At 40.8% G+C, this 15,056-nt stretch overlaps 1 protein-coding gene across 1 annotated transcript; it reads right to left on the bottom strand.

The window, feature by feature from the left end:
- Positions 1-9,483: 9,483 nt before the first annotated feature.
- GJE1 (gap junction protein epsilon 1) lies at positions 9,484-13,881 on the bottom strand. Its single transcript, XM_067542204.1, has 3 exons — positions 13,653-13,881; positions 11,707-11,889; positions 9,484-10,658 (listed from the first exon to the last, which is right to left on the bottom strand). Exons 1-3 carry the CDS (start codon positions 13,689-13,691, stop codon positions 10,263-10,265), a joined length of 618 nt encoding a protein of 205 aa, XP_067398305.1. The 5' UTR covers positions 13,692-13,881; the 3' UTR covers positions 9,484-10,262.
- Between the last annotated feature and the right edge of the window lie 1,175 nt (positions 13,882-15,056).

The following is a 15,056-nucleotide window of genomic DNA, read 5'->3' as shown; positions in this document are numbered from 1 at the left end:
TTAACTCAAACTCTAATAAGTTTTCAATCCACATTTTTCTTTCTTTGGCTATCTGTAATTTTTTAATTATCAATAGAAATATTTCTCATCGTTATGTATGCACTGTGAAATCAACATTTTCTGATAAAAATCTATTTCTTCCAAGCCTACCCATCCATTTGCTTACATTACTTTTCTTTTCCAGAAATGCATTAAGTATGCCTGCGTTACAAAAATTAAAAAACAATCCAAATCAACTGAAATTGCCTGTCCCCAGTTAACTCCAAATGGAAGAATTAGTTAAACATCACTGATAATTCTCTTAATTTTCTCCTTACCTTCTACAGTTTCAGAAGCAAGTTTAAAAAAAACATGTTTTCTATCCATTTGTAACAGAGTGAGAACACCAACATTTCAGATGTAGAGGATGATTTATGATGGAATTTTGGTTGCTGTTTGGATTTACTAGTTTCTTCTGTTTTAATGGATTATAAACTCAATTATGCAATGTTAAAGGAAAATTCCAGTAATTAGTTATGCTACTTTAGAGTTGGATCCTGAAAAGCTTTGCTACTCATGGTACATACAGGTTTGCTGGATTGAGGCATTAAAGTTTGAGCCTAAGAGATACTTGAACACACACATCTCTAATTATGTTATTTACAACATATATTATATTAACTATAATATGTGCTTTATTTCCATTAATTTTCATAGTTATTTTTACAAATGCTACTAATTGTTTCAGTATTGCTATAGCTCTGAAAGTTCCTGGAACTGCGTTTAATTTAATTAATGTGGTAAACTCAGGCCAGATGGCTACAAAAGGGTATAGCTATTTGTAATCCAGGGAGTGGGCGGGCGCAAGACCGCCTACTGCTAAAGGCTCCTCCCCCAGCCTAAGGGGAGGAGTCATTGAGTCCGGGATACAACTGATTGCGGGGGACAACTAATGAAAAAACCAGGAAGGGGTGTGGGGGTCACAGGTTTAAACGAAGGGAACCAGAATGGGACACCGAGCAGAGAACCCTGGACAGCACCCACTGCTCCCGGAAGGTGTCAAGGGAGCCGGTGGACGCTGCCCAGAGGAACTCTGCCCAGATGCATGAGTGAACAGAGGAATGGAAGTAAGCCCCACAGTCACAGAGCGCCCCCTCCCCGCCAGCCAACCTCCTCTCCCTGGTCCTGTAGATGGCCACTTTGGCCAGGAGGAGGAGGTTGACAAGGAGGTCCTGTGACTTCGTGGGGCCATGGATGGGGTGTGTGTAGATGAACAGGTGTGGTGAGAAGTGCAGCCAGAACCTCAGCAGAAGGTTCTGGAGGAACCGGAACAGGGGCTGCAGCCTGGCGCACTCAAGAAAAATGTGCGCCAGGGTCTCCCTCATGCCACAAAAGGGGCAGGTGTCAGGGCGAGGGGTGAACAGCGCCAAGAGCACGCCCGTGCTCACGGCTCCGTGATGGAGCTGCCAACTGATGTCCCCAGCGGGCTGTGGGGTCAAGTTGGAGTAAAGACTGGGGCCGATATGTGAGCCCTAGACTGCTAAAGGCCCTTTTCCCTGCAGGCAGAGGAGAGGTTACAGAGGAGAGGTCAATTAGAGACACCTGGACCCAATGAAGGGCTTCTCCAGGTCTACTTAAACCCTGCCGCCTCTGAAGGCGGGGGAGGGGAGAAAAGAAAAGAAAAGAACAGAAGGAAGGAAGGAAGGAAAGCTGGCGGCGGCGGCGGTGGTGGTGGCGGCGGCGGCAGGACGAGAGACTCCCCCAGACTAGGAGAAAGTGCCTCTCTGCAGCCAGAGAGGCAGAGAAGGAAAAACCCCGGCCCTGGCCTGCAGGGAGGACTGATGCGGCTCTGACCCTCCAGGGCTTTACCACCACTTCTACAGCTCCGTGCAGGAGCCATAGAAAGGTACCTCCTGGGGCCCTGGGATATACACTGCCTGGAACTACCTGCCCTCCCATGAGGTTGAAGGGCACCCCTCAGGCCCGAATTAAGGCCAACACCTCAAACGCTCTGCTAAAGAGGTGCCGAGGGGAAAGGACAAAAGACTTGTCCAGGTTGGGGCAGAGTTACCACAGGCCCTGCTGCCAAAGGAGACTGTGGCTATACCACATTAACTATTTGTTGTTATCTGTGTTCAAGCCCTCTGTTAGGAATTGTCAACACACAGAAGTTGTACCGCTTTCACTATACCAATATAGTTAAAGCAGTACAATACTTGCAGTGTGGGTACAGTTATACCATTATACATGTATAGCTTCTTCCCATGTGGAAAGGGGAATAAGCAGTATTGTCAATCCTGAAGGTTAAAAAACCATGAGTCAGACCCCCCGAAAATCATGAGATTGGTGCAAAATCATGGTGGTTTTGGGTTTTTTTTACAATTATATTGTGTTTTTTTGGCCTGTCTTTTGATTTTTGTATTCTATCTGCCCACCACCAGTGTGTATGAAAAAGATACTTAGATTGCCAACACTTCCAAATTTACTGAGGTGATTTTGGCCCCCACTGCAAGAGCTTTTACCCCCACATCTGCCTAGCCCCCCACACCCAGCCATCAGTTCTGCCTCACAACCCCCAATCAATTCTGCCCTCACATCTGCACCCCTTCCAACTTCACCCCTACTCCTCCTGTGGCCATGCCCCGATTGCCCCGCCCGGCCCCTCGCTGTGGGGACTGACCCCCTGCTGTGCCCCAATTGGGCAGGCAGGCAGCTCCTTGTCAGCTACTCCCAGCCTGGCTCTGCAGGCAGCAAGTAAAGCCTTGGGGGAGGGCAGAAAGTGACTGATGGAGGGGGGGGGAAGAGGAGTGAGCAGAGGCAGGGCCTTGGGGGAAGAGGCAAGGCAGGGTGCGGGGCAGGGGTATTTGGTTTTCAGCGATTAGAAAGTTGGCAACCCTAGTTGAAAGTTTAGGTTCAGGTAGCACTATGTGGTTTTCAAAGGCACAAAAAGGAAATTGGATGCAAAATTCCCAATGAAAGTCAGTCCTATTTGGGACTAAGATCTCCCCTCTAGAGTCTATATCTGGAAGATGTATGGGTTAATTTTATGTGAAAACAAATCACATGATAATAGTCATTACCTTTATTCATAACAGCTTTCATTTACCCCAAGGGAATCTGATGTAGGCGGCCTTCTCATACAATCAACTTACAGCCTTGGAAGTAAAGCACTGAAGCATGCTTCATTGACTGTGCTGGCTTCCCAGCACTCTGCTCATCCTGCTTTTTTCCACTACCGTTAGCCCCCAAATAGACCCTACCTCCTCCATCCATTGCCCTCTGACCTCCTATTGATATATACTAAAGTTCATCAGAGGAGCCCCCATCTGACTGAACATGGATAGTTCATTAGATGGGGCTGCTCCTTGGCAAACCGTTGCAGGTTCAGCAGCCTGGGACAATCCCTAGTGGACCTACAAGCTATGCTTCTTAGGAAACTTTTCCTGCAAGCCTTCTCTGTGCCCACTCTTATTTGGCTATGGTGAGAAAAGAGAAGTGCAAAGAGAAGCTTGGAGGCAAGCCTGCTTGAAATGGAGCTTGGAGAAAGAGTGGTCACTTCTTCTGGAGAACCTCGGCTCTCTACTACCCCGGTTCACTCATCTCCCCTATTGCACATTAACATACATTTTTAAACATTGGAAAACAAATGAAAAAAAATGTAACAAAATACATGTTTAAATGTGTTGTGACTTAAAACATGGGGATTGAAGGGGACTGGATAGGATGGAGTGGACAGGGAAAATGAGGGATTGCAGAGGACTGGATGGGGTAGAAAGTTGTGAGGGGCATTTTGGTGTTATGCTGGCAGTTGGATGGACCCCAGCAAACATGTATATAATATATGGGCAATTATGTGATGTCACACCTCATTCTAGCTGCTGGGCATATTAGCTGCCTTATATTCAGGGTAAATGAGGGAACAGTTAAATGCCCGTTTGTTTAGTGATAGTTGAAACAATGGAAGTCATTGCCCAAAGACAACAAGAGTCCTGTAGCACCTTAAAAACTAACAAATTTCTGCGGGCATAAGCTTTCATGGGCTGCAACCCACTTCGTCAGATGCATGGGTTGTAGCCCGCAAAAGCTTATGCCCACAGAAATTTGTTACTTTAAGGTGCTACAGGACTCTCGTTGTTTTTGCTGTATACAGACTAACACAGCTACCTGTCTGGAACTATTGCCCAAAGAGTAGATGGAATGCAAATGCAGGGGTTGGGAAATGATTTAATTGTTCTGTTTGTGTGTGTCAAAATCAGCCACAGAAGTAGGAAGACAAAGAGAACAAAAGAAGAACTTGTAGCGTGACCATGAGAGAAAGCCAAGAGAGAGCTTTTTGGGCAGAGTGTTGTCTGGAAAGAGGCTTGGAACTGTGAACAAGGAAATTGCCTCTTGTTGTAGGAGTCCTACTGTGTTCCAGAAAACAGGACTTTGTTTACCTTCTTTGTAAATAAACAAGATTGCATTAAAGAAATACCTGACTCCATCATCAATTTCTCCTCCTAATGGAAACAACGTGCAAGATCCCAAATATTGGCTAATTGCTCAGGCTAACACAGGGACAAAGACGTAGTGCAGAAAACAGAGGCATGGAATAAAGGTGCAGAGGATGTGGCAGAGGGAGGGGGGTGAAGAAGCTGCAGGAAAGGGCATAAATAAAGAGGAAGTATAAAAAAGTATCCGGGAAGGGTGGTGGTTTGGAAGACCAGGGGGTGGGAAGTTGGGGGATGCTCAATTCTGGTAGTACAGAGGGGGTGTAAAGGTTACAGGCAGATGGTACAGGAAGGCATGGAGAACAGGGAAAAGGTTCAGTGTTACACTTAAAACTGTTTAACACTTTCAACATGGATAGAAGTCTTTTTCTCTCCATTATATAATTCCTCATATCCCATACAACCATAATTACACACACACAACATGCAGATATGCAAAGAACTGCAGAAAGGAAAGTGCAGTTGGTGTGTCTCATAACATCTGTTAGAGCAGACTGCCTTCCTGCAGACCCTGCATGCAGATTCCATTTAAACTTTTCTTTCTCATTTTAGAAAACAAGGAAATTCCCTCCTCCACTCCCACTCTCGCAGCATCCCCCAAACTTTGTTGTTTTAAAATTAAGTTTACTTGGTGGGTAAAAATTGATATAATGTGAAGAGAAACTAGAGCAGGTTATTCAAGAGCACATAGCCAATTTCTCGAAATTGCCCTCAAGCCCATAACCTTAACCCTAACCTGAGCAAATGTCTCTATCTAGTGTTCTATTCTTACCTAAAATATTCTGAGGTTAGAACAAAGGTTGTATAAGTAAATATGCCTTTGGGTACTTGGATGTGTACGTTGTAGGTGGTTTTACATCAAAATAGAAAGAGAGCTTGTTGTGAAGATCCTCCATGAGTGCAGTTGGACATTATAATTGGGTTGCAAGGCATATGAGTTAAGGTTGGTGTGGATGTCAATGTTTTGCAACTGTATTGATAGGAAATGCCTTAACAGAAGTTAAAGGTTTTTCTGTATGGGTGATTTATAAAATTTTCCCTGGCTCTGGATTTCAGGTATTTATGTGAATGCAATGCCAAAAAATTCTCACCTGTGTTCCCGGTACTTTAGCATAGCCTTGTTCCCTCCTGAGAGCATTTTGTAATTCCAGAAGGCAGCAAGCAGGGAAGGCCTTATAAATACCTAATAACTGAGAGCTCGGAGAAATGTACAGTTCACTCATCAGGAGTTGCCCACAACCTCCACCCCAGGAGAAAACTCAAGGTTGGCCAAGACTGTCCAAAATACAGATTTCCTATGCAGCTGGTCTCTTTGCAATAGAACTGCAGAGTGAATGCTCCCATGGCTGCTGCAGCCTTTTCAGTTTACACCTCCTTATACCAGTGTGAGCGAATCTGGCTTATAGTATGACCTTTATAGGGACTGGATTATTGATAGAACTTCATATTTTTAATTCTCTAGTATTTATCTCCGATCTTGTGCTGTAATACATTTCATACATGGAGATATATTTACATTTTGATGGATCAGAAAGAAACACTCCAGATATCCACCTGAGAGTACATCTCCCTGGCTACAGCATTTGCTGCTTCTGTTTACATTAAGAAAATACTTGTTGCCTTTGATACAATATTAATCATAATTTTACTAACTCTCAGGCCACATAAATCACCTTCACTAAGGAGCGAGCCTATATAAAACAGAGTTTGAAAATAGCTTGAGAGATGCATTAAGGGCCCAATTCTTCACTCTTACTGAGAAAAACTTATTTAGTTCAATGGGAATTTTTCTTGATTAACAAGTGTGGGATCGCATCCTATAGGAGGAGGATTATTAAGCAATGTACCCCTGAGGACATTACATACAACATCTTATGCAGTTGAACATAGTATATGAACAAGAGCTAATGGAAAATCTTATTTTATTTTCTAGCTCAAAGTGTCTCCTGTTTCTGTTGTAATGATACAGTTTAACAAGAAAATAAATTAAGTCAATCAATACGTACAAAGTAGCCTCTTCTCTTAATGATTTCAAAAAAATAAAATAGAATATTCTGACTTTTATATTATGACATATTATACATTGCTTCTACTAAAAAAAAAAAGAGTCCTATAGCATTTTAAAGACTAACATATTTAATTTCTGCAGGCATAAGCTTTCGTGGGCTGTAACCCACTTTGTCAGATGTAAGGAATAGAAATCAGAGAGGAAGTATATATATATATACATCTAAGGGTAAGGAACAACAATGGGGAAGGTAGGCATGAGCAAAGTCCATTCATTTAGAGTAGTTGAGGCCTATTCACAACCATTGATTAGGAGGTGAGAATGTGTGAACAGTGACAATTACTTCTTGTAATGAGATAACCATTCCAAGTCCCTATTTAGACCCAGTTTAATTGTGTCAAGTTTGCATATGAGTTCCAGTTCTGCAGTTTCTCTTTGAAGTCTGTTTTTGAAGTTTTTTTTTTTTTGTAGAAGTATAGCAGCTTTCAAGATATAAAAATGAAAACAAATTTGTTTTGAAACAAAATTTCATTTTTTTTTTTACAAAAATGGATTTTTTATGTTGTTTTCAGAATTTCTGTTTTGCTGGAAATTTCATAAATGTTTTTGTTTTGATTTGGAATGAAAACAAATGGCAAGATATCAATATTTCTCACAGAATTCTGAGTTTTGAGTTTATAAGGCCAGGAGTTGTTGTGGCCTAGTGGCCAGGATAGTGGCCTGGGCATCTGGGTTCTATTCCTCACTTTGCCAATGGACTGCTTGGTGAACTTGAGCACCTTTCTTTGCCTCAGTTCCTCATCAGTAAAATGGGGATACTCATACTGACCTGCTCTCCTTTGTAAAGCACTTTGAGATCTACTGATGGAAAGTGCTATATAAAATCTAGGAATGATTATTTGTAATTAACATGAGGTCAGCTGGTCTGTTTGGAAAGCATTTAAATTTTATTAAACAGAAATATGAAACACTAGAGAAAAACACTGACAAATTGTAATGACTGATCTATATTTAGTGTACACAGATGGATTGGGTTGTCAAGAGTCACACACATTTTGTATTTTTATACATAAAAAGGTTTATTGTACCTGAGATTACAAAATAACTTCGGAAAGAACAGATCCTGTATATATGTAAAAACTGCTGGATGGATATTTGATATATATACAACAGAAATAATAATGTATATACTGATCAAAGCACATGTTATATTAGGCAAGCAAAAAACTAGGCAGTCCCCCTGCTCTTGTAATTTTTCAGAATATCAAATAAATAATTATTTATGAATGTTTAGTCAAAGATATCACATTCATTTATAATATTAAGACAAGAAAAACACCACTTGTTTTCATGGGAAAAGTCAAAATATTAAACTATAATACACAAAACATGTCGGAATTTATGATCTCATCATTAGCCAGATTATAAAAAATATAGAAGTAGATAACTGTACACAGTTTGGATCTATGAGAGTCCAAGAGACCAAATCCTGTATGCCTTACTCACTTGAAGTCACTTGGACTACCTGTGTGGGTCACGATTACAAGATTTGCAGAACTGGGCCTGTTGGAACTACTCACATGAATAAAGTGAACAGGCTTTGGTCTCAGTTTACTATAGAAGTTGTATTGTGATTCCCCACACAGTTTTCAAAGGTAAATTACCTTTAAAAGGCCCTTAAGCCTACATGTTTTACAGAAACATTTTGCCTGTTCTAATTTATTAACTTTTAGTTTAACTGGTTTTTTTTTTAAGAAGTTAAACTTCTTAAATGAGTTAAGCTTTTCCCCCCTCAGTTTAGTCTCAGTGTTATGAGCCTCATCTAATACCCGCAGAAGTCAATGGAAGGACTCCCATTGACTTCAGTGGGCATTGGATCAGTCTGAAAGTGTCTTGTTTTCTTGAGACTCCATCAAAAGTAGGCACACTGGAATATGAAATTGAGGGGTTTTTTAAATTATTATTTAGCTCCTGTGGACAATGAGGAAGCAGATAAAACAGCTTGACTTTTATAAAATAGAACTGAGTGACAAAAAATCCCAACAAACAAGAAAAAGCCAGGTAACTATTAGCACTCTAACTGTAAACATTGTAAAAGGGAAACTACCCCCTTTTTTTCTGTCCAGTCTCCATATCTCATCTTTCCATCACATCATTTAAACACAAGGAACAAGATTAATTTTCATGTTAAGCTTTCCATTAATTATGAAATGGAAGCTGGAGGTGCAAGAGAACCTATGATATACTTTCTATAAAAGTCTAAGATGTAAATTATAAAAGTACACTTAATTCAGAGAATATTTTTCATGCACAGAATTTGTTATGATTATTTTTATTGAACAGTAGTATATTGTGCCATGGGAGTGCAGAAGTGGCATGGCAAAATATATATATATATCTACAAGGCCCAATCCTTCAGTCTATACCAGTGTTTCTCAACTATATTTCGCCGCGGAACCCTTGTGCGGCCATGCGATACCCTCCCCCGACAAGTCCAGGAAATCTTCCCCTTTTCGGCGGCGCGGTGTAGGCTGGTTTCGGCGGCGCGCTCTCTAAGCAGTTTTCGGCGGCGCGATCAGCTGTTCGGTGGCGCGCTAACAGCTGTTTGGCAGCCCCATCAGCTGTTCGGCGGCGCGCTGCCAGCTGTTCGGTGGCACGCGATTTCTGTTAATTTTGCCGGTGCGGTTCCGCTTTTTCACGGAAACACTATTTGAGAAACACTGGTCTATACTCAGGCAAAACTCTCATTGAAATCAATGCATGACTGGGCCCACAAGCAGCAGCAGCATCTTGACAGCTCTTTTAAAATTTCCTATTTAAATATTAACTCACAGGGCTTGTTCCTCTCTTCAATATATAATGAATATGCATGAACTGTTAAATGTTACATATCTGAGGCAAGTTTGGGATCCATATACTTTTACTTCATAAGTAAACATGAGCCATATATATATGCTCTGATTCATTACAAAGAAAAGGAAGAGGACCTAAGATTTATCTTAAATATAAAAATGAGTAGGGGGGAGATTCAAGGAAGCACAAGCTAGCTTTTGTTTTTAAAAGGGTATATACATCTAGCATTGGATACAGATAAAATAGGTTTTGCTGTTGCAAGCTAGGTCTTAGATGGGATTCATATAAAATCACAGCACAACCAGGAGTCTCAGTGAAGGCCAGAGATATGGTTGTCCAGGAATGAAGCTGCAATAGTAAAGCTGTTTGGGAACGTTTTAGAGCACTTTCTTGTACCATGTCAGGCATTAAAGGCTCACTTGTACATGTCAGACTCACTTCATGAGCATTAAAATTCACTGAACCAAAGGTTAATCATGAAAGCATTTATGACATTTGGAATGACTATCCCCTACAGATTAATAATCATTCAATTTAAAAATAAACTTGTTCCAAATGCATGTGTGCAGTTAAGTAGCAAGTTCCATCAAGTAAAAACCCTCATTTCCCCCCTACCCAATTGCTTTAAGTGGCAGTGAAGTGGCAGATTCTGCAAACACTGACGTGTAGTCTTATTGGTTTCAATCGTTACATATGGAGTAATGATTATTCACATGAGTTAATGTCTTTTGTATCTGGCCTTTAGTTATGTATTTTACAACAGTAATATACAAAAAGCTTATGTAAGGGAAGTTCCTGTACAAAATTGCAGAGGTGTATAAGAAGTGGTCTTTGTTTCAGACTGAGCTCTCCATTGTACATAAAAAACCTGCTGCACACAACAGTTAGCACAGATGACACATGAGTAGGAGTAGTTCAATATGACAACTGGGTCACTGATTATGTAAAAAACCCAGCCTCCTACATAAGATCTCAAAAATCTCACCAACACACAACAACACTGTAATCACAGTAAAAGTGTACATAGCAATGAGGAAAATTGTCTTTTCAAAGTGTTCTGGCACCATGCATCTCGTAATATTAAACTTTTTGTCGAGGGCTCCTGCATCACATCTGTAGAGTTGGTTCACTTGGAAGCCAAAGAGATGACTCTGAAGCCAAAAAGCCACAACTTCGAGGACAATCCTTAACAGAACAGAGAGGATATAAAAAACAGTATAGGCAGGCTTTTGGAGGATATCTTCCTGATCGATGTTTCTACATGCAGCATAAAGATGAAATATTGCTCCAGGTACCAGAACAGTCACTAGCTGTAATGCCCAGAATACCTAAAGTGTAGCAGAAACTTTGCTGTCAGATCACGTATGACTGCATTGTGCCAGCTGAAAACAGGCACATATCTGAATTTCTTGTCAGTTTTTTAAATATATATGATATACATTAAAAACAATAAAAAGATCATTTAAGATGAGAACAATCTCTGCTACATATTATTCTAATTTTTTAGTTCATTTACATGTAAACATTCTTTTAACTGAAGAATGATATGAATAAAGTAGTTTATAATCAGTAAGTCCTGGGCCTGTATACCCTTATTCATATGAGTAGTCCTTATTTGTCTGGGTAATAATAGCTATTTAGACACTTTATGTGCACTGGAGTAGGAGGTCCAGATCCTCAAAGGTGTTTAGGCTCCTAATTTCCACTGAGTTCAGTGGAACTCAAGAAGTAAATGTAAGTTCAGAGCCTTTGCAGCCTGAGTGCCTCACAATGACTGATGGATTTTATCCTCATAATACTGTGTAAGTTAAATGTTCTCTCTATTTTCTTTTAAACAGATGGAGCGCTAAGACACAGAGTATATTAGAAGACTTGCTGAAAGCCACACAGGAAGTCTGTGGCTGAACCAGGAATTGGCCACACCTCTCTTGTGTCTCAAGCCAGTGCCCTGTCTACTAGGCCAGCTTTCTTCTGTTAGAAAGTCACTGGAATGACTTAGGTGAATAAGGATGACTTGCATGAATAAGGGGTTACAGAATATGGCCCTTATTGTCTACAAATATTTCCAGATTAGATAATGCTAATTATAGTACATTTATGTGCTGATCCTGCAACCTTTATTCAGGAGTTGAAATCAGTCTGACTACTTGCAAGAAGAGCAACAATAGCTCATGTGAATAAAGGTTAAAAAATCAGCCCCTTATTTTGTCACAAATGGAAGTTTATTACAGAAGATTGTGTTGCACGGATGTCTAAACTACCACTACGTTCTGTTTAATTACTACTCTTTATATAAAATGGGAATATAAATTTATTTTCTGTATCTTTTATCTATTTTCTAAATAATTGGTTGTTTCAATTAAAAAAAAAAATTACCTGAGGAGTTATGGGCCTGAACTGGTTGTAACAGAAGAGATTAACCTCCCTCTTGTCTGGCTCACAGCTGAAGTGCAAGGCCTCATTTCCATAAACTGCAAAACCCAAAACTCCAAGGAAAAACATTCGAACTGAGCCAAAGAAAAGGGTATGGAATTGACCAATCACTGTTGGAGGCCTGAGCTGTAACAGTCACAGGATTATTTAGCAGGAAAAACAAAGGCAAAGATGAACAAAGTTATTCTTCCAGTTTCAAGTTACCTAAAACATTTATTTCAGGTTTGAAAACACCCTTTTCACTCCTTTCTTTCCCTTTCAAAATAATTATCATATGAAGGGTGTTGTGTACCTTTAACCAAATAGTGGCTTGAAATATAATCAAAGTCCCTGTAATTGTTAGGGAATGATTGTACTTACTGTGTCTAGTACACTCATTTATATTGTGTCTGTCAGTTATTCTGCTTAACAACTACTCTTTTCTGATTTCATTTGCGGCTTTACATATCAGCTACATGCATAAAACTCAGTAGTCTACAATTACAGACATGCCAGGCAGATTAAAAAGAAATCCTTTAATAAAGAGTCAAATTAATTTTTATTATCCTATTGATTAAACTAAGCTATCACAATGGCAAAGCAATGATCACTTAATATTTAGTGTCAGAAGTTAAGCATTTAGACTTCTCAAAAGTGGCACTGCTAGGAAATGTTACTTGTTTGCACTGTTACTTTGAGTAGTAGTGCTACATCTTTATTTTCTGTTAGGAAATCATGGATTATGTAGTTCTAAAAGTCTACTTCTGCTGTGAATGCTGTTCTGTTCCTCCGAATTTGATTATCAGACTTTTATCTCCAGGCATGTATGTTTGTCATGATGAAGAAAGCACATTATTTATTTTCCCAGCACCTCTGGTTTCATTAGTCACTTAATACTCACACATCCTTCATAGAAGTTCTTGATGTAATTTAAAGACATATCTTGGAAGATGTTATCCTAGTGCAATTGTGGAATAATTCACACCCCTCATTGCCAATTTGCTGTCATCAGACTCAGTCTGATGCTTTTGCTCTCTCACGACCCTTGCTGTAGAAAACACTTGTCGCTGCACATTTCGCTTTTTATCTCTGGGGCCCCAATCAACCTTACTCTTTCAGGACAAAAAAAAAAAAAAAGAGCCCAAACAAAAGCAGGGTCCATGTGGTCTGCCTAATAATCCCCAATGAACACAGTCAGCAGAAACAGCCAACACCATAACACAGCAGCCAGCCACACAATAGCTAGGGGAACGTTCAAGTGGCAATAAGCTCCTAACATCCCTGTGTTACTTGAGAACTAAAGTAACATACAAAAAAGTGTCCCTTAAGGGTTTCAATCGCGGGGGGCTCCCATGAGGAGATGCTCGCGTCATTCTCCCCAATGAAATCAATGAAGACTGGAAACACGGAAGCGTCTCCCCTACAGGAATCTGCCTAGCAATCAGCCGCTGGAAAGGATTATCTTCTGAAGTACAAACGAAATCTGGGGCGGGAGAGGAATTCTTTGTTTTGAATTTTACAGCTGTATTCACCCAACGCCTTTCTGCTTGCTGACAAACAGGAGTTACACGGAGCCTCCTGCTAGTTACTAATAAGATCCTCCCCATTTGTTAACACGATCCTCCTCTTTACAGTACCCACGCCCAGGATATTTCACCTTTTTCACTTTCCCCTCTGTTTCGCCCCCTTCTAGCCTGATCCATCCAGAGATTTCACAGCAGCCCGAGGACCCAGAGCCATGCCGCTGTCGGTGTCCTGTGCACGGCAAGAGACAAAGAAGGACCTCAGCGGGGCTTCCCCCTCCTTCTCAAATAGAAACCAACTTTCCACTCTCCTCTTCCGCAGACCTGGCTCGGTGGAAACTAGCCACAGCGGAGGAGGCAACCGCAAGGAGACGGTGTAGTACCCACCAGCCGCAGCCCCGGCGTCGTGTTGTTGGGGCGCCCCATTCACTTGGCGCTCAAGTCAGGACCTGCTGCTGGGTCCGTCCAGGGGGAGAGGTTGGGTCCATCCTGCAAGCAACGCTTCACTCGCCCCGCACGGACACATCAGGGAAGGAGAGAGAGATCTGCTGTTACTCCGATAATCACCCACAGGCTGCAGCCCAATGCGTCACTGCCCCCTGCCTCGCTCCCCCCTCGGCCATCAGGGGCTACTGCCCATTGAAGCACAAACTGCTCTAGTAGGGGAAAAGGGAAACGCTGGGTCTACCTGGATGCTGCCGATTTCTGCCGCTAGGTCCCAAATTCTACTGCTTAGAGACGTTCAGCCACTCACGCTGCACCAAAATATTCTAGAACGAGGCAAGTCCTTGAAGAACCAGTTGCAACCTCTCCCTATTGCAGGGCTGGTCCTTTATGGGACATCTCAAACCCCAAAATGGTTTGTAGCTCTTTGTTATCATTATTTAGACCAGACATAGGTAACATTGTTGCTATTTCACTGGTCTGTTGATCATGTTCAAATACTTGTAAAATATGCATCTCCTTCTTCTGATTCAAGATCAGGTCATCATTTTCTTATCAGGCAGAAAATATAATTCATCCAGTCCCATGCTGAACCGAAATTATGTTTGGGTGGTAGTTCGAGACAATCAAGGGAGGCTGCAGACAAGAGTTTCAATATAAAAAGAAAAGTTACACAGCTCTGACCTTGTCCGTATTTTAAATATATTTCCACATTACTTAGCTTCACATTGAGCAGAACTGATGACTTATTAATATGGTTTAAGCAACGACATCTTAATAACTTATTTTTAAATAGGTGAGTGAAATATAGCAGGAACTTGTAAATAAAACCATAGTTGAAATGATACACCCAAAAAGCTTTGGATCTAAGACCATAAATTCAATTACACAAAAACTCTATGTCCTTGAATAATTACTAAGTAGCATTATTTATTTTTTGCATAGCACCTAAAGTGTGATACATAGTTTAAAGAACCAAAAACAACAAGAGTTCTGTAGCACTTTAAAGTCTAACACATTTAATTTCTGCAGGCATAAGCTTTTGTGGGCTGTAACCCACTTCCTCAGATGTAAGGAATAGAAATCACATAGGAGACATATATATATATACATATCCAATGGAAGTAACAACAATGGGGAAGGTGGATGAAAGCAAAGTCCATTCAGTTTAGTGTAGTTGAGGCCTATTCACAACCATTAATTAGGAGGTGAGAATGTGTGATCAGTGGCAATTACTTCTTGTAATGAGAGAACCATTCCAAGTCCCTATTCAAACCCAGTTTGATTGTGTCAAGTTTGCAGATGATTTCAAGCTCAGCAGTCCCTGAACAATTCAGATTTTTAAAT

This window comes from Emydura macquarii, unplaced genomic scaffold, assembly GCF_026122565.2.
Source record: "Emydura macquarii macquarii isolate MOO-44397 ecotype Brisbane River unplaced genomic scaffold, CSIRO-AGI_Emac_v2 contig_705, whole genome shotgun sequence".
Classification (NCBI taxonomy): Eukaryota; Metazoa; Chordata; order Testudines; family Chelidae; genus Emydura; species Emydura macquarii.
The sequence above is the reverse complement of the archived record's forward strand: the minus strand, read 5'-3'. Positions and strand labels throughout refer to the sequence as shown.

Coding starts and splice junctions, on each gene's coding strand:
- GJE1 (XM_067542204.1), bottom strand. CDS start 13,691: ATGGGGCGCCCCAACAACACGACGCCGGGGCTGCGGCTG. Junction 11,890..13,652: donor CGACGCCGGGGCTGCGGCTG/GTGGGTACTACA, acceptor TGACTGTTACAG/CTCAGGCCTCCAACAGTGAT. Junction 10,659..11,706: donor TCAGGCCCATAACTCCTCAG/GTAATTTTTTTT, acceptor GCTACACTTTAG/GTATTCTGGGCATTACAGCT.